The following is a 20,948-nucleotide window of genomic DNA, read 5'->3' as shown; positions in this document are numbered from 1 at the left end:
TGCTTCCCTTTCTGTGAGGAGGCCAGTGTGACACCTTGGGTAGCTCTCACCTGTGCCCCACAGCTGCAGAAGCCCTTGAGAGTCCCATCTGAAATCCAGCCAATGCCTACAACATTTGCTAGCCTGAGAGAATGATGATTTGATTTAAAATATCTGTACTTCTTCATCTGCAAAGAGAAGTGTTGTCCTTTCTTTCATGGGAGTCCTGTGGGGAAGAAGCTGTTTCTGAAGCACACAGGTGCAGTAGTTGTCAGTGCCAGAGGGAACTCCTGAAATTGTTTCTCTACAGGAGGTTGCAATAATTTATAGCAAATGTTTTATGGATTTATTTGGGTAAATCAAAATGAGTGAAACAAGTGTCTCCTTAAGGAGGAGAGAATCCCAGTAAAGATAGTATGTGAAACTTGGAAGATTGTTGCAACCATGACTGTACTTCTTACACAGCTCTCACACTTAATTTTAAAAACAAATTGAAAAGACAATCTAGACTTTCTCATGTCCCACTCTACAACAGGCACACTGGAAATTACTAGAAATGGATCTGACAGCACCCCACAGTGTCCTGCTGGTGGGACTGAGTAGAGGATGCCAGCTGACCCTCTCTATAAGGAGCTGAAGGAGGACAGGGAGGTTTGCCAGTGTTTTGTTTGTTGAAGAGAATCTGTGGCACTTGGGAATTTGGGGTTGTGTTTGTACCATCAGCACAGGCTCATCCTGCCCTGTTCCCTTCAACAGTGCTCTTCTACTGAGTGCATTCATCACAGCCTTTGCTGGAACAGCCTTCCCCTTCCAGGCTCTCTCCCTCTCATCTTTCTGCCAGTCTGCCATCCTCGCCTTCCTCACCTCCTTACCACCTTCTCAGCTTTGGGTCCTAATCACTCAAAGAAATCCTCCCCTTCTCCTCCAGCTTGAGCCTGCCCACAGCTGGAACATGCTGCCCAGGGAAGTGGTTGCATCACAGCTCTGGAGGTTTTTAAAAAACATGTAGATGTGGCACTGAAGACATAGTTTTGTGGTGGAGTTGGCAGTGCTGAGTTTATGCTTGGACTCAGTGATCTTGGAGGCCTTTTCCAATTTGAACTGTTCTGTGGTTCTCTGAAGTAACACTGACCCAGGAGCTGCCCTCTCTCCCAGTGCACAGGCCACAAGCACACTGCAGTGAGAAGTCTGCCAGAAATTTTTAACAGGTTCAAAACAAAGTATTTTTTGTGGAACCTATTTAGTGAAACTGTAGAAGCATTTTGGCAGAAGCAGTTGGCCCACAAGAAATCCAAACAGAGTGGTTGAAATCTGGTGAAGGCTGAAGAAACTGAAGACAGCATCCTCTAATGGGAAGTGTTAGACAGTCTTAATAAGACTACCAGTCCTGCCTGGAATAATACTGTAGAGGCCTGGAGCAGGAGGCACACAATGCTGAGAGGGGAGATGACAATTCTTTCATAATTAAATGCACAAGGTTTGTAAACAATGCTGATATCTTCAAAAAGTACACATTTAAAAAACCCTTTTGTGTACCAGTCCTATAGTGTGTGTTAAAACCAGTGAATTATGTTGTGGTTGCACTGGGTTGAGATCCTTCTTTCTGCAGGAAGTGTTTGCAGTCACCCCATGTTCAGCAGAACCAAGTTTATGTAAGATAAGGAATAGGGGAATGACCGTGCCAGCTTGGAGCCCTGGTCAAAATACACAGATCTCCTGTTGCTTGAGGAGAAAATAAAGCTCCTATAATTGCTTGCATAAACACACCCAGCTTCTTCACCCCAAGGCAGAGAGTGGTTGGGTTTGTCCCTCCAGTTGAGGGTAGGAGGATTCCAGCATGTGGCTTTAGTCCTATCCACCTAAATGGTTTGGTCTCTGGAAAACAACTACAATCCTAATAGCAGGGAAATTACATAGAATAAGACAGGATAGATAAAAGGTTGCTTATAATATTGTAGGTGAGGAATGATTACATGACATGATGCTGTCCTTAGATAAATCTTGACCTCCAGAATACCCCTTTTACTTTGCTTCCTGTGGGGATTTTTGCTTGTCTTGATCCCTGCGCTCTTGCTGTGGGTTCTGTGGTGAGACAACTTTCCTGGAGGCTGAAGGAGTTAATGCAGAGCTGGATGAGAGATTAGTCCAGGACAGGCTGTGATTTGGAGTAAGGGAACTATCCCAAATAGCTGGCCAGCTGCCAAGGGGATGGATGGCTTGGAAAACATACAGGGAGGGCTCTGGAGTAGCTCTGGGTGAGGATTATCTGTCAGTTTAACCACTGTGCTGCAGAGCCTGACTGACACATACAAAGTGCCTTCTGTTTATATAAAGAAAAATGATTAGCAAACATATGTTTTATCTCTGAGCTGCTAATAAATTGAGTAGGAAACTCCTCTTTTATTTCCCTCCAATGTGTGTGAAAAAGAGGGAAAAATATTTTGATTAGAACATTTTCACTCCCTTTTCTTCCTCTCGGTGCTGTTCTCCAGCCAGCTGTTGAGCTGATGAGGAGTGTAGAAGGGCTCTGAGAAGGGAGATTTTCTAAAAATCAGACACATTTCTACGGGAGTTGAATGATTCAGAATTGTGTTCCACATAATTTCCCAGGGATCTCTCGCAGTACAGATAAGAAGTCTGCCAAGCAGTAGTGCAGCTGAAGAGGTTATTTCCGTCTTCACTCTCCTGGGCACAGCTGGTAGGTGGGATGTTTCAAAAAGGGGAAATTAAGAGTCAGGATGTGGTGATTGAACTCCCCATGACACCAGATCAGCATTTGGGGTTTTGTAGGTATACAAAAATGCTGCTATCCTTTTGAAGGGTGAATTTTAATTCTTGTAAGGAATTTAAAGCTTCTATTTTTTTTTTTTTACCAGCAGTTTGGTCACCTAGATGACACAAGTGAATGGCCTCAGTCCACTTCTCTCTGAAAAAGGAACCACACTGAAAATATTGCCATTACATTGGACTTCTCACTGGCAGTCTCTGCTGGGAGGAGGAGGACACAACTGAAAGGATTAGAACAGCAAACTTTCTTTCAAGTCCTTTTTTATGGAAATTTTTCCACTATGCTAATATCTGCCAGAGCAACACCAAAAGCACTAGCAGAGGCAAGATGTTAGGGCAGCAGAATTGCTGGGGTTGTTAAAACCTGCTGGTCCGTTTGCCAGGAGACAACTGGAGCTGTGTCTGTCCTGGCATACTACTTCTTGCTTGAGTGGAGTTCTTAAGTGGGAAAGGCTCCAGACAAAAGGCCAGTGTTGACACAGTTGTGGTCTCTCCAGGCCATGGTTGAGACACATCACTAGGGTGGTATGAGGGGAAGTTTCCATTAACAATTGTTCCCGGCTTGCTTCCACCACCACCACCACCACCACCGTGGAGCTCTACAGCTGGATTTCCAAAAGAGCTTAATGCTCAAGAGTTCTCGTTTCAGCAACTTAAACAGAGGGGCTAAGTTCTTTCCAAAACACTTGGCAGTCATCAGCCCCCATTGAGAACAAAGCTTAAGCACATTAAACAGTCCAGCCACTTCACTGTTGTGAAAATTTGGCTGCTGTTGTGAGTGCAGAGTGTTTAAATAATGCAGTGCCTGGCAGAGGCATCTGGCTCCCGGTGCTGGGCACTGAGGGGCCTTACCTTGCAGAGTGGGTTTCCTCCTTGGCCAATTCCTTGTGCATCAGAGCCTCTGAGCAGCCCTTTTGTGGCTGTTGTGACAGCTGGGAAACTTGCTGATGCAAGGATTAGTCGGCTGCTGGGCACATGACATTCAGATTGCTGTGCTTATTTGACCTACCTCTGATTGCGAGGAATTCAGTGCATAAAAATAACACCCCAAACAAATTTGGCAGGAGGATTCAGAGGGAAAGTGCCAAGCACACCCGGGGAGAGGAGCCCAGGGAGCAATGTAAGGCGAGGCCGCGCTCTGCGCTCCCGCAGCGACAGCAGAGCCAAGGCCAGCACAGCCCACGCTGTCCTCCTGGATTATGACAAGTTCCAGCACCACAGAGATGTCCTGGCCACTCGCCAGCAAACTAACGAAGACAGGTTCCTGGCTTGCACTATTGGCAAAACTTGATAGAATAAATAAAAAGGTCCCAGGTGCCAGGAGTTGCCCAACGTAAAATGCTGGACAAAGCATTTCTGTTTTTTCTGCCTGGGGCTTGAGATACCCTTCTTAAGTCTGTTCTTCTTGATGGAATTGCTGATCATTTGCAGGAGCATAACAGAACAGAGACTGGCAGAGGTGTGTGTGCCATGTGGGTGTAGGATATCTCACAGGGCAGCACTCTTGGGGCTCCTCATGACAGTGTTTAGACACACGGTTTGTTCAGGCTTTAGTGAACAGCATTCTCCTTGAACAAGCTTCTCACTGGCACTATCTTGTGTTTGCTGAAGGGCCAGGTCTGTAGTCATGAGAGCTTCCTAAAGCAGGGGAGAGGAAACGTGTGTGTGGAGGGAGCAAGGCAGGACCTTGACTGCCATTGTCTTCTCCCACACTGCTCTGGAGGTGCATTGCTCTTTGTTTTGCTCTTGTATTGCTAAGATGCAGTGCCTCAATTTCCTGTGTCTAAAAGAAGCATTTTTGCCCTGTTTTTAGGGTGATACTGTAAAATTTCTTGAGGCTAGTGACTACAGAGCTCAGGTAATTGTGTAATATGGCACGTTACAGATAAATTATAATATGCAAACTGATCCTGTATATCAAGAACTTCAGCAGTATTTAAATACTGGCTCTCACATGGGACAATTAGAAAGCTGGGCCAGATTTCACAATCTATTTTACTTTTAGAAACACCCTGCAGGCTCACCAGAAATATTATAAAAGTACTCAGAGCTCGTGTCTTGCTTCATTTTTATCAGTATTACAGAAAGTGCACCTTTTGTAGGTGCATACATCTATGTATTTGTCTGCAGTAAGGAATATCTGGCTGCTGCGGAACAGGCACTCACCCAAGGAGCTTTTCCTGTGTTTTGTCCTTCAAACTAGGCCGTGGCAGCCCATCCATCCATCCATCCATCCATCCATCCATCCATCCATCCATCCATCCATCCATCCATCCATCCATCCATCCATCCATCCATCCATCCATCCATCCATCCATCCATCCATCCATCCATCCATCCATCCATCCATCCATCCATCCATCCATCCATCCATCCGCGATGGATCGGCCCCCACGGCCGGGTGCGCGTCCCTTGACGGGAGGTGACACCGGGTGGTGAGGTGACTCTAACCCGGCACCGCCGTCTCCAGGAGGGATGAAGCTTGTGGGAAGCAGCTCCGCGGCCACGGCCGTGCGGGCCGAGCCTCCCCGCGGCTGTCCCGGTTATCTCGGAGCGCTGCGCCGGGAACGCGCGCCCGGCGCCCGCGGCAGGCGGACCGGGGAAACACCGCTGCCGCCGCTGCTTCCCGGCTGTGTTAACGGGGTAACAGCTGGAAACGCCACATTCCTAGCCCCGAGAGCGGAGAGCAGCCGCTAGCACCGCCAGTTCCCGGCTGCATTAATGAGGGACAGCGGGCAGCGCCGCGCTCCCAGCAGCGCGTCCCGAGCCAGGGCGGCAGCGCTCCGCAGTGGCACGATGCGTGCAGCAGCATCCTTTGCTCTCGCTCCTTCTCCTACAGCCGCATCTATATTTTGATAACTTTGATCCTCCTTTTCTCCTCTCCCCGGCCCTCAGCAGCCTTTCCTGGAAGCTGATTTTATCAGCTCTAAAATAGGAGTTACAAAAGCTCTCCCTTAGCAAGCCCTGCGCAATGCAATTCCCCCGGTGCATTTTCCATGCAGTTCCCATATTATTAAAATAAAAACTACATTGTTAATGCTGGCCTTGGAATTAAAAATGACATGTAATGTTTACTGTTTTACACCCTAAATATTGCGGACATGGGCACAAGTAAGGAAATATTACACAGCCACAGGATGTTTTTGTAGTTATCATAAAAGCCGTCCTATCGCTGCAGTCAAAAGTGAATTAGCAAATAGCCAAAATGATAAAAGAATATCTGCTTCAATCAGAAGGCCTCCCTCTGAAGTCTGTGAGGCTTCTACTTCTGAGGCATGTGAAAACTTCTGAAAATTCTGCCCCCGGGGATAGTCCATGTTTAGGCAGCTGACTTCAGGATCCTATTTTTGGAGCCTTTGGTTGAGATTTTAAATTGGATTTTTAGTGGGAATGGTGCCCAAATTGGTGCTGTAGAATCTTGAAGGCTTTATCTAAAATCAAAAAGAGAAAAATGGGAGGTATATCACTCATTTTCTGGGGATATGCTCCTTTTTATTAGATTTTACATACCATAAAAGAGAAATGCAGCATCCATAAGTGTCTTTTTAATTTTTGCAGAGCATCTTTAAGGAATCATTGTAGCTTTTCATGTCACTGATTTCCTTCACTGTCTTTTAGAATATCCCTGGTAGGATATCATAAAGAATAAATAGCAGTCTCCTTGGAGTGCCTCAGCACAGCTGAAAGTACACTTTCATAAGCTGCTATTTGTGGCATGTACGGTACATTGTTTGATTGTAAAATAAACATACCCTCAGAGGTATAACTGTGAGGGGTTACAGCCTGCTTGATAGATCTGAAGTAAAGGACAGTACTTATGATCTGTTCCTGAGGATGGGGGGATCCTAATGAAGTGGTACAGATTGGAGCAATATATCTTCTGCCTGCAGTCCAGTGCAACTCAGTGCTGGAGTCAGTGATGTTATGTTGGAGTCCAAGATTAGCAACCAGAGTTAGGAACAGATTCTGAATATAAAGGCCATGAGCATGTCTGGGTCAGAATATGCACCTTGCAGAACAGACAATCTAATATTTAGTGAGCATAGATACCAAATCTGAAGGGAAAGCTGAAAGAATTATTGCTGGTAAAATATGTAGAGATCTTCTAAAAACTTTTGCTAAAATTAACATATTTTTTCTAACCCAGCTGTATTTATCCTGTCTTTCTGTAGGTCAGATCTTGCCAGCAAACCGGAACACACCAAGCCCCATTGATCCTGAGACTATCCAAGTTCCTGTGGGCTATGAACCTGACCCTGCAGATCTTGCTCTGTCCAGCATTCCTGGCCAGGAGATGTTCGATCCTCGCAAGCGCAAGTTCTCCGAAGAGGAGCTGAAACCCCAGCCCATGATTAAGAAAGCTCGCAAAGTCTTCATCCCAGATGACCTGAAGGTAATTTGGAACTGGTGACAAGGTAATTCCTACAGGGTCTCTGACAGTTGCTCACTGAGGTACAGATTTGGAGCATGGATCTGTTTTGTCATGTAAGGTAAATCTTGCCATGTAGATCTGACTTTGCTGTGGAATTAAACTGTTCAGGGTTCTGGATGAGACTGAACGGAGGATGTCCATGTCCCTTATTAGTTACGCAACAGTTGAAATTCATGAGCTCAGTATTCATTTCCTTTGTATGCCAGAAACTTCCTGCTTGACCTTGGACAAGCTTGCTTTGTCCCGTATTTCCCACTTATGAAACAGCCTGATCATGTTTCCTTTTTCTTCATCCTGTCTGTTCATGTTTCTTTTTTCTCCATCCTCTGTCTATTCAGGCTGTGAATCCTTCAAGGAGAATGGAGGACCCTGATGACATACTGAAGTATATTATGTCTTATTCAGAAGTTTCTGTAGTTCTGTGTTTAATAATGAATGAGAACACTATAGTAAAAGCAATTTCACTAATATATTCACTAATCCAGGTGAAAGAATCTAGACAAGTGGTAGGAAAACAGAAGAAAACAGAATTTTTCTTCTGAGAGGTGTGTTTTAATACTATATAAAAATTGCAAAATGCAATATGACATCAATATTTTAGAAGAAAGACTCTGTGCCACTCACTGCTTCTGAGATGTGAAGAGCAAAGTGCATGAAGATAGCAGGAAAACTGATCAACTGATGCAGGTTATCAAACACTCTGAATATTAATTGCAAAATTGTTTTCCCGGTATGTGCTTTCCAAGAGGATCTCTTTTATCAGAGGCAGTCAGGGCAGAATTTCATTCTGCTGTTGCTACTGCCCCCAAGAGACACAGCCTGAGAGCCTGTTGGAGTCAGTGGGAATCCCTGGCTGCATGTGCAGGGAGCCTGAGATGCCATGTGTTTGCACCAGATTGATAGCATTAGGGAAAGAAGCTATTTTTATCCCTACGCATGCTGTGGCAAGTTAAAAGCACAGAAATCACAATTGCAGTAGTGTTCAGGTTGCTGTCACTCAGCTTTCCTTTGCAAAGGTTTGCCTGCACCTTGTTGCTTACCTGGGCAAGTTCTTCTGCCTGTGATGCCCTGTTGGGTTGCAGTGCCCAAGGGAGAGGTACTTGCTGCAGGAATGGCTGGAGTTTCTCCATTTGTCACATCTCCCAGGTACCCCTATTCATCAAAGCAAGCTTTTGGCAAAGGTCCTGTTGGCCAGAGGTGGAGCCCAGCAGTGCAGCACAGGAGTGAAGCAGGAGCTCAGGGTTTCTCATTCCCCTGGGATCATCCCATTACTTGCCCTTGACTCATTTCAGAGCACTTGACCCAAGTGCTGCTCCTGCCCTGGCATGTGGAGCAGCCTCTGGGTTTTGGGGGAGGGTAAGCAGATTAGACCAGTCAATCGTCTCTGGGCTGCATGTGATTTGGAAATGCCAGCCTTACCTCTTTCAGGCCTGGATTAAGGGATTTGCCATAGCAATTTGTTAAAATAAAGAGGGATGAAGCCTAGGTGGCACACTAATAAATTGCTTAAACCTGATTTTTATGGAGTGAATTGAGATGGGAAATTATAAACAAGATTTGGGTCATAGCTTTTTGCTGCATGCTTGTTTTTTGGAGGATTTTGCGGGGGCCCATCTACATACAGGTGAAGAGCCATTTAGAGATAATGCTGGCTCCAGATGGGCATTCCTGCACACTTTGTTGAGCCAAACTGATAGAAAGCAGTTCAAGAGCCCTCCTGCCAGCAGTTGTTTTGCTCCTGCTTTGCCGTGTGCAGCAGCAGAAGGTGCAGAGGAGCAGGATTAAGTTGGGCAGAAGGACTGAGGAGTGGTGGATATTTGCTTGGTGCAGCATAGGAGCAGCTGGGTCTCCTGCCCTGTGCTGGTTCTTGGGAGCTGCACAGGGAAATGGAAGCATGTTAAGATGAAGAAAGAGGGAGTTTGAGGTCTGTGACTTGGCAAGGCAGAGTTTGAGGGTTGAGTGGCTCCATCACTCGTGCTCAGCAGGGGGCCAGAATTTCACTTTTCACAAGAGATTCTACCTGCTTTGTAGTTCCTGAGTTGTTCCAATGTTCTAGAACTTAATTCAGTTATGAGGCAACATGAAAACTGCCATTTTGCTGAAGGCCACTTCATTGGAAGAGTGGAAAAATCAGGTGAATTTCAGTAGTTACTTTGAGTCTTTAATACACCAATGCAGTAAGGTGATCTAGAGGCAAGTCTTCAGGGATGACACTTTGGGAATGTGTTAGCTTATGAAACCTCAGGGAGTAGCAAACCTATTTCTGTCCAATGTTTTTTTTTTCCATAGCCAAAGCCTATTGCACTAATCTCTGTAGTTGGTCCCAGAGCAGCCATGATCACTGTGTCAAGGAATCCTTTTGTAGTGACAGTGGTGCAGATAGGAACATCCTGGGGCTCTGTAGAGTGCTTTGAACATTAAAAAAGAGCAGAGCAGTAGATGAATTGGGGCATAGCAGAGTGAACCAGGTGTTGACTGACAGCGCTGAGCAGGGCCAGAGGTAACTGGTGCTGCTGCAGTGGCTGTTCAGGGTGAGTCATGGCACATGAAGGTGGATGTGCTAACTAGGTCTGCCCAGATGGGAGATGGATCGTACCTCCGGAACGTTGCTTCACTTTTCCTTGGAGGGATTCCCTGCCAGGAGGATGAGGGGGTTAGTGTAAACATTTTGACAGAAACATGTGAGGGCATCTGCACTGCCAGGGCGGATTGTGCCACGCAAAGCCGTAACTCCGGTCCTGCCGTGCCACGGGTGACGCTGCAGCCACCCGCAGTCCGGAGGCGGCTGCGGGGAGCGGCTCCCTGTGGGCAGCTCTGCTTCTCCCATGTAACACCTTTGTTTGCCTCTCTGTGTGTCTCACGAGCAGGACGACAAATACTGGGCCAGGCGCAGAAAGAACAACATGGCAGCGAAGCGCTCACGGGACGCGCGGCGGCTGAAGGAGAACCAGATTGCCATCCGCGCCTCCTTCCTGGAGAAGGAGAACTCGGCCCTGCGCCAGGAGGTGGCCGACCTGCGGAAAGAGCTGGGCAAGTGCAAGAATGTCCTGGCCAAGTACGAAGCTCGGCACGGCCCCCTGTAAATCCCAGGCGGGGGAGGTGGGGTGTTTTGGGGTTTTTTTCTTTTTTCTTTTCTTTTTCTTTTTTGTTTTCTTTGTTGCGGGTTGGCATTTGACTAGATGGACAATGTGTTTCCTGTTTGATAGCACCACACCCAAACCAACCTTTCTGTCTTCAGCACTTTACCAGAAGCAGAAACAAAACTGACTTAATGTTGGTTTTTTGTTGTTTGTTTTTTTTTGTTTTTTTTCTTTTTGTTTGCGTGTACGTGTCCTTGCGTGTGTGTGTGCACACGTGTGTGCCCAGGTCTGTGTCTGTGGGTATGCATGTGCGTGGCTGTGCGTGTGCGTGTGCATCTCAGCACTTCCCATTTTTATCAGCCCTCTTCAAAGGGTGCCACATTTTTACCTGGACTGTTGAAAACCGCCATAGTAAGCTTTTTATTATATATATTTTTTTTTTTTTTCCTTCAGTGCTGCTTCAGAGTAGGGGTTTTATGCTCTCGTAATCAGTTCCATCCTCCTGATTTACTTGGAAAGATCCCAGCATAAATTACAAAAAAAAAAAAAAGGAAAAAAAAAAAGAAAAAAGAAAAAAAAGGTAGATCTCAGTTTTTTTTTGGAGAGTAACAAGCTATCGTTTTAAGTCTGTCTAATCAGAAAAGTTAACATGCTAATACAGTGAACAAATAACAATTTAGTACTACACTGCAGAACTATTAATTTATAGATCGCTTTTGTTGTATTTTTAAGTTTTGGTAATAATTGTCTTCAGATTTAAAAGTGCTGTTAGACTGAGTTTAGCTATACCCATGATAGATCCCATAATGGCTTCTCTGTAGCTCCTAAGGTTCCTTTTCTCTCCACGGACCCCAGGTAGGTAGGTAGGAGTTGTTGGTAGAGCACAGAGTGTGTACCTTGCACTGCCTGTACCTGAAGCAATAATCCTGCGTGCATGCTGCCCGGATGTTCCCAGTGGACGTGGGATGGTTCCCTACCCAACAGCAGTCTCCATGTCTTTAACAAGGAGTTCCAAAAAGTCCCAGACATGTTCCCATGAGCATGCTGGCTGTGTCCCTGCCGTGGGGGAGCGCATGTGTAAGGAGCAGGATCGTTAGTTGAAAATGAGAACAAAATTAAATAGCGTCAAATCAGATCTGATGTTGAAATCAGAGGGGCTTTTCTGTTTTCAGTTAGTTACTCCATTTTGTGATTAAAAGTTGAATAAATACCTAAATTCAGTTGTTTTTTTCCCCACGTTTTGTAATATATTTTCTGTGGATTATATCTTGCTGTTTAAAAACAAAATCACTTTTATTCAGTTAGAAGAAGTCACTGGTTTGCAAAGCCCATTTTTTCCTAGTGATTGTTGTTTTGAGTGTGACATGAACTGATGGTTCTGAACTTCATTGTTTTAAACTCTCTGCTTTTGAACATGTATGTTCTAATATAAAGTGGACTTCTGAGAAATGAATGTAAGAGACACTGGTGTATTTCAGAAGGGGATGGTGTTGTCATATACTGTGGTTAATCCAATCAATCTAAGTGTTTACTTTAGACCAAAAGGATAGATGTTATAAAATGTATAAAGTTTATACAGAATAATTATAGTATGTTTGTTTTGTACAGTATTTTTCAAGTACAAATACTGACAATGTATTTTGAAAGACATATATATAGCAAAAAGAAAAAGCTATTCCATGTTTAAAATATATAGCAAAGATATATATTCTCCATTATTGTATAGAAAGGAAATGCTTAGGGGTTTGTTGGTTGTTGTTTTTTTCTTTTTTTTTTAAATCCATCATTTTAAGCCTGGCACACTGGCATGTTCTGTGCTTTAAATTAAATTTTAATGGAAGTAATATGGCTTTCCAGGATTTTCCATATTACTGAAAAAGAGATATTGTTTATTTTTCATCAGAAACACATAAAAGAAACTGTTTAACAGGGACAAAGCACAACATGGATTTTAGTCAACTATGGATTGGACATTACAACATTTTGTAATGGCAGAAAAATAATATATAATACAAAACCACTCATCGTAATTTCCAATCTGCTGCTGCTGCTGCTAGAATCTGTTTCCAGCTGAATTTTTTTGTTATAAACAGCTCAGATCCTGTACACAGCTCTGTGTACTGCATCCAGTTGGTAACGGGAGGAAAATACGGTGCTACGTCTTGCTCACAGTTTTCTAAGCCTTCTGACATTATTTTCAAATAAAATCGTTGTTCATTCCATTAAATCATTATTCATGCTTCAGGAGATGGCTGCAAAGAACTCAGCATTTTGGTCAGCATTAAAAGCACCCTTGCATGGATGGCATTTCTCCAGTGTTTTTCCACAAACATACCTGGCTTGTCGGTGTCCTGTAAGGTGCAGTGCTTGCCTGTGGACCATTTGTTCAGCAGAGTTTCCACGTGCTACAGGAGGTCTGAAGTGCAGTGAGTTATTCCCTAAAGGTGGGCAGAAGGCACTGCAGGGGCCAGGAGGGTCTGGCACAGTTGGGGTCTCTGCTGCAGCCCCTTGGGAACGCCCCTGGTTTTCCCTCTGGGAGAAGCAGAGCTGGGAGCTGCTGCAGACACATCCTTAACAGCAGCACAGCAAATTGCAGCAGTCTCTAACCACCCCCACAAAGGGGATTTTTGGGGGGACCCAAGAGCAGGGTGAGGTCAGTGGTGCCACTGCTAGGGCGGGTTGTGACCACAAAACTTTGTGTAACATGCAAAAGGCAGCTTGGGAAAGGAAAAAGAGAATTCTTTTGTTTCTTTGGGCAGGGAAGGGGTGGGAAGTGGTTGAAGGCTAGATATCAGGTTTATTGAGGCAGGGCCACAGAGAAGCATGGGGGTTCCTGGCTCTGCCTTGCCCAGCAGTCCCAGAGCCACTTTGGTGCCTCCTTGTCCCATCCCAGCCCTGGGAATGTCACAGCTGCAGCCTCTCCTCTGGGCTGGGGACTTTCTGAGGAGCCTGTGGGACTCGGGCTCTCCCCAGTTCCTGTGGGACTTTGGCACTCTGGCTGCTCTGAAAAGCTCACCTGGGAAAAAAAAAAAAAAAAAAAAACAGGAAAAAAAAGGCAGAATGTGTTGTGGGCTTAAAACTTGGAAAATCCCCAAGTTCACTATCCAGGTTGTCTCCCTGAAATAACAATGAAAATAAATAAATGGAAGTTCAGCTCATTTTCAGTTCCCAAGGATAGCTCAGCTGGGCTCATCACACCTCTGATGGCTTCGTTGCTCATGAAGGAGCTTTTAGGTATAAGAAATTGTAATTTTATAAAAATAGAAATTTATATATTTGCATAATAATTAATAGCTTATCTAAATAATTCACTGACCTCTATTACACTATAAGCATTGGTAAAATGCTTGTCTTCTCTTTCATTTTTTGCTGAACCTTAGAAGTGGATTTTTTCTTTTTACAAAAGAATGCCCTCTAGAAATCAGTGGGACTGGAGATGGATTTGTGCATCTGAGCACCTTGGGGCTCTCTGTGGGAAAGCCCGTGGCAGAGGAGGGGGGGTATTTCTTTTTGTGTTTCGAGTGGTGCTGAAATCACTAAACCAGCACCATGGAAATAAGTTCTGACTTGAATCCACAAAAGCAAGAAATTCAGAGTGCAGGGGAGGAGCCAGGGCAGGCACCAGGGATGGGATCAGTTCAGACCCCTCTCATTTGAATATCTTGCCTCTGTGGGTTTGTAATACCCCCAATTATTGCTTTAAAATTATTTTTGCCGGAAATTTTACAATAGAGATGTGGAGTTTATTTTTGTTTTGTTGACTTTTTTATGTGAAGAAAAAAAAATTATATTAAAACTTATATGTGATCAACCATCGTATTTCTGGCAACACCACAAGACAGAATTAAACACAAGTTTAACAAATAGATCAAATTATCTGTATGACAAGAAATGGTTTGCATCCTGTATGCTGTTCAGCCCAAATATTTTTTTTTTTTTTTTTGTCTGTTATTCTTAATGTTTAATAAACTTTTAAATTTTTCTTCTCTCAGCTGTGTGCTTGTTTTGGTGTATCAGGGCATGGGGCTTTTAGGAGGGAATTTTTCTCCCTATCCTCTGGTCTGTCCCACCAGGGGATGGATCCCAGCTAATTTGGGGGGGGGGGTACATATCCCCCAAACTTCCCAGCTGCCACAAGGGTTGGGTATAACCACAGCAATTGTGTATTTACATTTCAAATTATACTATGATTAGTGCTATTTACTATTTTAACAGAAATATTATTTTATATATATATATATATATATATATATATATATATATATATATATATATATATATATATATCAGTAATAAAGTGGTACAGTGGAAGCACCATTTCCATATATACATTACACACTTTATATATCATGAGATGTGATCATGTGTTAATTCACTGTAAATTTATACAGTAAATTAATAAAAATTCTGCATATCAAGGAGTAATTTTTATTATAGTATGCAACATAACTTACTAATTTTGATCTCCATTATAGCTAATATTTTATATGGACCACATGACAGATAATACATACTATAGGCTTTCAGATATCTAATTTATTAGATCTCTAAAAGCCTGAGAGAAAAAAACTATAGCTCAGGACTAACCCTTCCTGTATACAAGTTATTAAATATGGGTACATATGGGTATTTGTATATTTATAGCTGGGCAGAGAGCATGTGATATATAGGCACACATAACTATAAAAGCCTGCATTTTAATATACACAGCACCTATTATGCAGAAAATGTATGTTTTAATAATACACTGTCTCAGTCTCCCCTCTGTGTGTGTGCGGATGCTTTCATTAGTTTAAAATATATAGCTATAATATAAATTAATATATTTTACTACACATTTAAAGATATGTGTGTATATAAATCTATAAATTTATAAATTAAAATTTCATTTTTATATGCCATGTTTCTAATAATTGCTTTTAGCTCCCTAATTTTATATACATTTATAAATATATCAATAGCTTTATTAATACAAAAGTTTTTAATGAGACAGAGAGTGTATTTGATCTCATAGCCACATACATATGTGCACCTGCACAAAAACATAAATCTCTGTGCATCCACAGAGCTATACATTGGCTAATTATACTTTCATAGTGAATATTTAACAGCACTTATTTTATTAATAAACCTTTATAACTTTTTAAAAAATATATATATATTTTATTGCTATAAAGGATGGTTTTGCCATATATGTTATGCACAAACTATAATTGCTACAATACACAAACACAGTGTGGGCACACACATCCTTGTAGCTCTTTCTATGTTTTATATATTTACAAGTTTAATAACTGGCTCTAATTTAGGCTACCACAATTCACTACTAGAATAAAACTTTTTAATACACACGGAAAATATTTTATTGTTAGAAAGGTCTGAATTATGCACAAGAGTTGTCCTGATACATGCACATTTCCACACTCACCTGTGTGCCCATATAGCTCTCAGTGTCTATAAACTATATATATATATATATATATATATATATAGAGAGAGAGAGAGAGAGAGAGAGAGAGAGAGAGAGAGAGAGAGAGAGAGTGTTTATATACAGATATTTAGATCTATATGTATATATATACTCTACATATATATATATATACTCTACATATATATATATATGTGTAGTATGTCCATATTCTGTTGTATACACTAATATAAACTCAGTTATATTTTCATACAGCATACTTAGCAGAATTTAATAATCTAGGTTAATGTTTTTATATTTCAAATTATGTGTTTTATTACTATACAAGTCTGGTTTTACTACACATTCTATATTATGCACAGGCACACATGTGTGCACTCCCTCTCACTGTCTAGTCAGACAGAAATGTAATAATTTTATTTCCATAAAATAAAAAATAAATAAAATTATCTTCCAAAGCATATGGAAAATAATTAATAAGGTTTCTAATATTTTTGCATGAAGATTAATCTAAAAATTTTCATCACTGACAGGTAAAGATCTGAGTATAGATATTCAGTATATGTTGAGCACCAAAATGTGTTTTAATAACCCAGAAACACTTCCTGTGGCTCTCATGCTCAGCCCTCTCTGTCACAGGATTCCATGTACACACTCGGCACAGGTTTAAACAAAAGGGATTTTTTACCCAGAGACAAGTGTATAAAACAATGTGATTTAAAGGTTAAAATTTATATTTTCATATTGTTTTCAAAGGCTAGATTTATATTTTTGATTTTTTTTCAAAAATATATTAAGTAGATTTTATTATGATGAAGGTTAATAAATGTTATATGGGACACAAGATGTGTTTCTTCTAATACATTCGTCCTGTCTAGGTGTTTGTGCACATTTATCTTTACATGCACACAACTAGAGAAACTTAATAATTATATTTCAAAATGCCTACTCAACAGCATTTTCTTCATTAATGTGGATTTAGAGCTTTTTGTATCCACATTTTATTGCTACAAAGATTATATTTGCCATATATGTTATTTATTATGTACAAAATATAGTTATCATGCAGAAACACACAAGATGTCCTTGACTGCTTCTGTGTCAAGCCTTTTTATTATTATATTTCTATATAAAGTATAGAACAGATAATACATAAAACATGTTTTTTGGAGGTGTTTTATTTCTTATTTACTTTATATGACAGGATTTTGATGAGGTATTTATTAGTACACGTTTACATATCCAGAGAAATTTAAGTGAAATTAATGCAGCATAGCTAGTAGCATAAATGTACATTAATATGTAAGTATTTAAAATAAACCATCTCCTCTCCACCCCAAGCCCAGGAGGAACATCCCAAACACATCTTTATGAGGAACCAAGGGTCTATTTTGGGGTAGTTTTCCAGAGCGTTTGCCACTTTGGGGTCCTCGCGCTTTTATTTTAACCCACCTACTTTGACTTCAGGGTAAATTTGGTGGATTTAACGTTTCTGGGATCATTCATGGATGAAATTATCCCAGAAAATCCATGAGTTAAAAAAAAAAAGTCTGGAAAAGTTCTCAGGTGTTCCTTGGCCAGGCACAGCCCCAGCCTTAGGGCTGAGTTTGCTGTTTCTTTTTAACTCCTTTCACCCAAGTCCCAATTTTCATGGAACCTGAGAGAACTTAAGAATCTTTGAGATGCTTTAAATCCTCTATCACCTTGCCCAGCTGCTTAAAAGAAATTAATCTGGAGCCAAATAAAGACACAGCCATACTCCTGGCAAATCTGGATGGCAAAAAACGAATCCTTGATATTACATTTAAGAGGAATAAATAGGATTTGTCACTGTGAGTGTGACCGGTGTGTTTCTGCAGCATATTGTGGTTTTTAAAAAATATGTAATCGCTCTCTAAATGCAAATGTGGGTGGGGAAATGGGAGGGATCCATGGTGGGAATGCTGAGATCCCCTCCGAGCCAACACAAGAGGTCACACAAGAGCCACGAGCTGCTCCAAAACACCGCCAGCTTTTCCTCTTTAAATCCCCTGATCCTCCCTCGGGTGCTTCTCCCTCGGTACGGCTGCTGCAGGTGAGATCCTGTGAAGATCTGTCACCGGTGGGCAGGGACAAACACAGGGTCACCTCACCAGTGCCACTGCTCTGCCCGACCCCCTGGGAGAGTTTCGGGGGGCTGGAAGCTCCAGCTGCTGTCTGCAAGTGTCAAACACACTTGGGCTTAAATGGATGATGCTCAATCATTTTGCACATTCCCAATTTTAATTGAAATGTGAAAATTAGCTCAACCTGCAGGCAGTGCCCAAGAGCCAGGTTTCACCTGGGATAGAGGTAATTTATTGTAACCAGGACTTTGGCCCAGCACCCGGATTCCTCTAACCTGTATTTCATTCCCTGCTTTCCCTCTCCACCTCTGCAGCCTCCAGACAGACACAGCACCCTGCTCAGCGTGTCTCAGCCCTGGGCCCACCTTGCAGATGAACTGGTTGCCCCATTCTGAGGTCCCAGTGGCCCTGGAGGAAACATGGCTTGTTAATTGGATGGTCTTCCACCACTAAGTTGGGGCTTTTTGTGTTATCTTCTGTTAGTGACTCGGATTATGAGGGTGAAATACAAATGATGCTCTGGATACCAGTGCCACCTTGCTTTCTACCTGCAGGTCAGTGTTCAGCACAGTTGAATTGTGTGACTGCTGTGTGGTCACCTCATGTGTGGGGCAGGGATTGGCTGGGGAGACAGGTGGACACTGCGAGATCAAAAAAGATGGTTGGGTAAAAGGACACGTGAACAGCAACATCACAGAGGCAGGCAGCCAATGCCTGCTGGTTTTGCTTAAGTTTAGAGCATAAAAATTGGTTTTTTTGCTATAAACTCTTCCCCTGGAGCAAGCAAGAAAGAGGTCCATGTGTCTTTGTTCCTCATTGCTACAAAGAAGGAAAAACTGAAAAGAAGGGATGCTGTGTGTGCTGGTTTTGGGGTGGTTTTCTTGCTTGATGACCCTCTCCCAAAAGATGGGATTACAGCTCCTGCTTCCACCTCTCCCTCCTACTTCACTGTCACTAATTTCTTATGTCCCTGTGTCATAACATCAGCTAGGAAAAGTGTCTGGAGCGTGGAACATCCTGCTGGCTCTGTCAAACAAGGTGGCAGGGAAGCAAGATTGAAGGGACTGAGTTTGTTTAAGTCTAGGGCAGAAGAAAGCAAGGGAAGAAGTGAGTCTGCAGCTGCAGAAAACCTGCCTGGAAGGGCTCTTCTCTGAGCTGCTGCACACAGGACGAGGAGCAACAAGCTTAAAGTACAGCAAAGAAAACAGTGCTTGAGCAGCCAGAAAAAATCCAAAAATCAAGAGGGCAGAGGGTGAAACATTGAAATAAACTGCCTGGGAGGATTGTGAAATCCCCATTATTAGAGGCTTTTTAGAACAAGCCTGTCAGGACTGACAGGCAGAATCCATCCTGCCTGCAGGGAGAGGAGGGGCTAAAAATATCTCAGTCCCTTCAGTCTTTATTTTCAGTGTTTTAGCAGAAGGCAGATTAAGCTGCTCAGAACCACCATCAGCTTCAAGACAAAAGCCATTTCTGTTCAAACACATTCATATATTAAGACACATTAAAAAAAAAAAAATCTATATTCTCCTCCTGAACCAATCCTGAGCTTCCCATGTTCATGGGTTTTGATTAGAGAAGACAGCTGAGTTCCCACAGCAACAACGTTCAATCCTCCAGCATTTAAGATGCTACAAAATCCTTGCTGGTTGAAGCCAAAAGGGCCACAGGTTCCCCTTGTTCAGTAGGTGTTGTGGGGTGGGTTTCAGTGTTTCAACATCCAGAATAACTACTGCTGTCCATCCAAACATCCTGTGGGCTCCTCTGAATGTCCTCTTGGAGGATGGCTCAGTTGCTGGCTGGCCGTGTCACAGAAGCCACATGCCACGTCTGGTCACACCTCTGGGCCTCTCCTGGAAGCCACCACCACCCACCCAACAGTGAGGAGGGGTCTGCTGGAGCTAAAGCCACTCATTCAGTGAGTCTCTACCAACAGCTTTTCACCTCTGAAAATTTAAGGGAGATTTGCAAAGGCACCTAGAGGATTTGGGCTCTCAAATCCATGCCAGCAGGGCTGGGGCTGCTAAGCAACAGAGACAGCTGAACAGATCCCTCTGAGAGCACATGAGCTTCATTAGCCAATGATCTGACTTTTGTTATGAAACTGGCCTCTCTGCCAGCCTTTTGCAACAAGATTTTGTTTCCCCAGCTTATCCTTAGGAGCAAGCACCCTGGCTCTGCAAAGGAGACAAGCACTGCCATCCTTACTGCTCAGCACAGACAGGAGGATGCCTGGGCTGCAAACAGCCCAGTGAGACATCCAGCTCAGTACTAAAACACCATCCACCAAACACCACCCAAAGAGGAATCTGAAAACTTTTATGAAGAGAGCTCTGCTGTCCCTGGGGATTTGACCTGTGAGTGGAACTTCTCTTGTGTGTTCAGCTGGCACCTGGGACAGCATCTGCTGAATTCCCCAGGCAGCCTGCAAAGCTCACACCAACCCCAAGGCTGAGCAGCCTGGGGGTGTTTAGCCCCTGGGACAGTGTCACCACACCACTGCTGCCTGTGCCACTTGGGCAGTGCTGGGAATGCCAAGGTAAAGGCATCCCAACACTTCCAACAGCCACATGAGAACATCTCGGGTGCCTTATGTCCATTCCCTTCCCTCTGACAGTGGTTGGTGAATTTATTCAGACAAATGATGACAGAAACAATCCCAAGCAGCAGGATGGAGGAGCAGCTCTGGCTGTCAGAGCACAGTGGTCAATGGCAAGGCTGAGAAAGGGAAGGTAGAAAGCACCCACACCCTGGAGCCAGCTTTGCTGTGCCATCCTGATCACTCTTTTGTCAACTATTTTTAGCTTTAACCTTATGGCACCTATTGATGGGTGAGGGCAATCAGCAGCAGAGCCCGACACCCTGCGCTCTTTAAAAATAGCAAAGCATGGAGAAAAGATTTAGTCAAGCACATGATGTGACCATGACAGCCTTGGCCTTCAGGGACATCTTTTGGCTAAACCCACCAGACCCAAGTAAAGAATTGTGTAGAGGTTCTGAGCAGGAGGGGCATTTAAGCAAGAAAAAAAACCAAGGAAGAATCTTCTCTTTAACTTGCTCATTCCAGCCCCAACCATGTGCATATTTTAGAATATCCTGAGTTGGAAGGGACCCACAAGGCCACTCAAGCCCCCTTG

At 43.1% G+C, this 20,948-nt stretch overlaps 1 protein-coding gene across 1 annotated transcript in view; it reads left to right on the top strand.

Moving 5' to 3' along the window:
* The window catches only part of HLF (HLF transcription factor, PAR bZIP family member), a 35,710-nt gene extending 21,441 nt beyond the window's left edge, over positions 1-14,269 (top strand). Inside the window, exons 3-4 of the mRNA XM_009094373.4 lie at positions 6,939-7,159; positions 10,066-14,269. Coding sequence (XP_009092621.1) covers positions 6,939-7,159; positions 10,066-10,281 — 437 coding nt within the window. The 3' untranslated portion in view covers positions 10,282-14,269. The remainder of the gene's footprint in view (positions 1-6,938; positions 7,160-10,065) is intronic.
* The last annotated feature ends 6,679 nt before the right edge of the window (positions 14,270-20,948 follow it).

Source organism: Serinus canaria, chromosome 18 (genome assembly GCF_022539315.1).
Source record: "Serinus canaria isolate serCan28SL12 chromosome 18, serCan2020, whole genome shotgun sequence".
Classification (NCBI taxonomy): Eukaryota; Metazoa; Chordata; class Aves; order Passeriformes; family Fringillidae; genus Serinus; species Serinus canaria.
The sequence above is the reverse complement of the archived record's forward strand: the minus strand, read 5'-3'. Positions and strand labels throughout refer to the sequence as shown.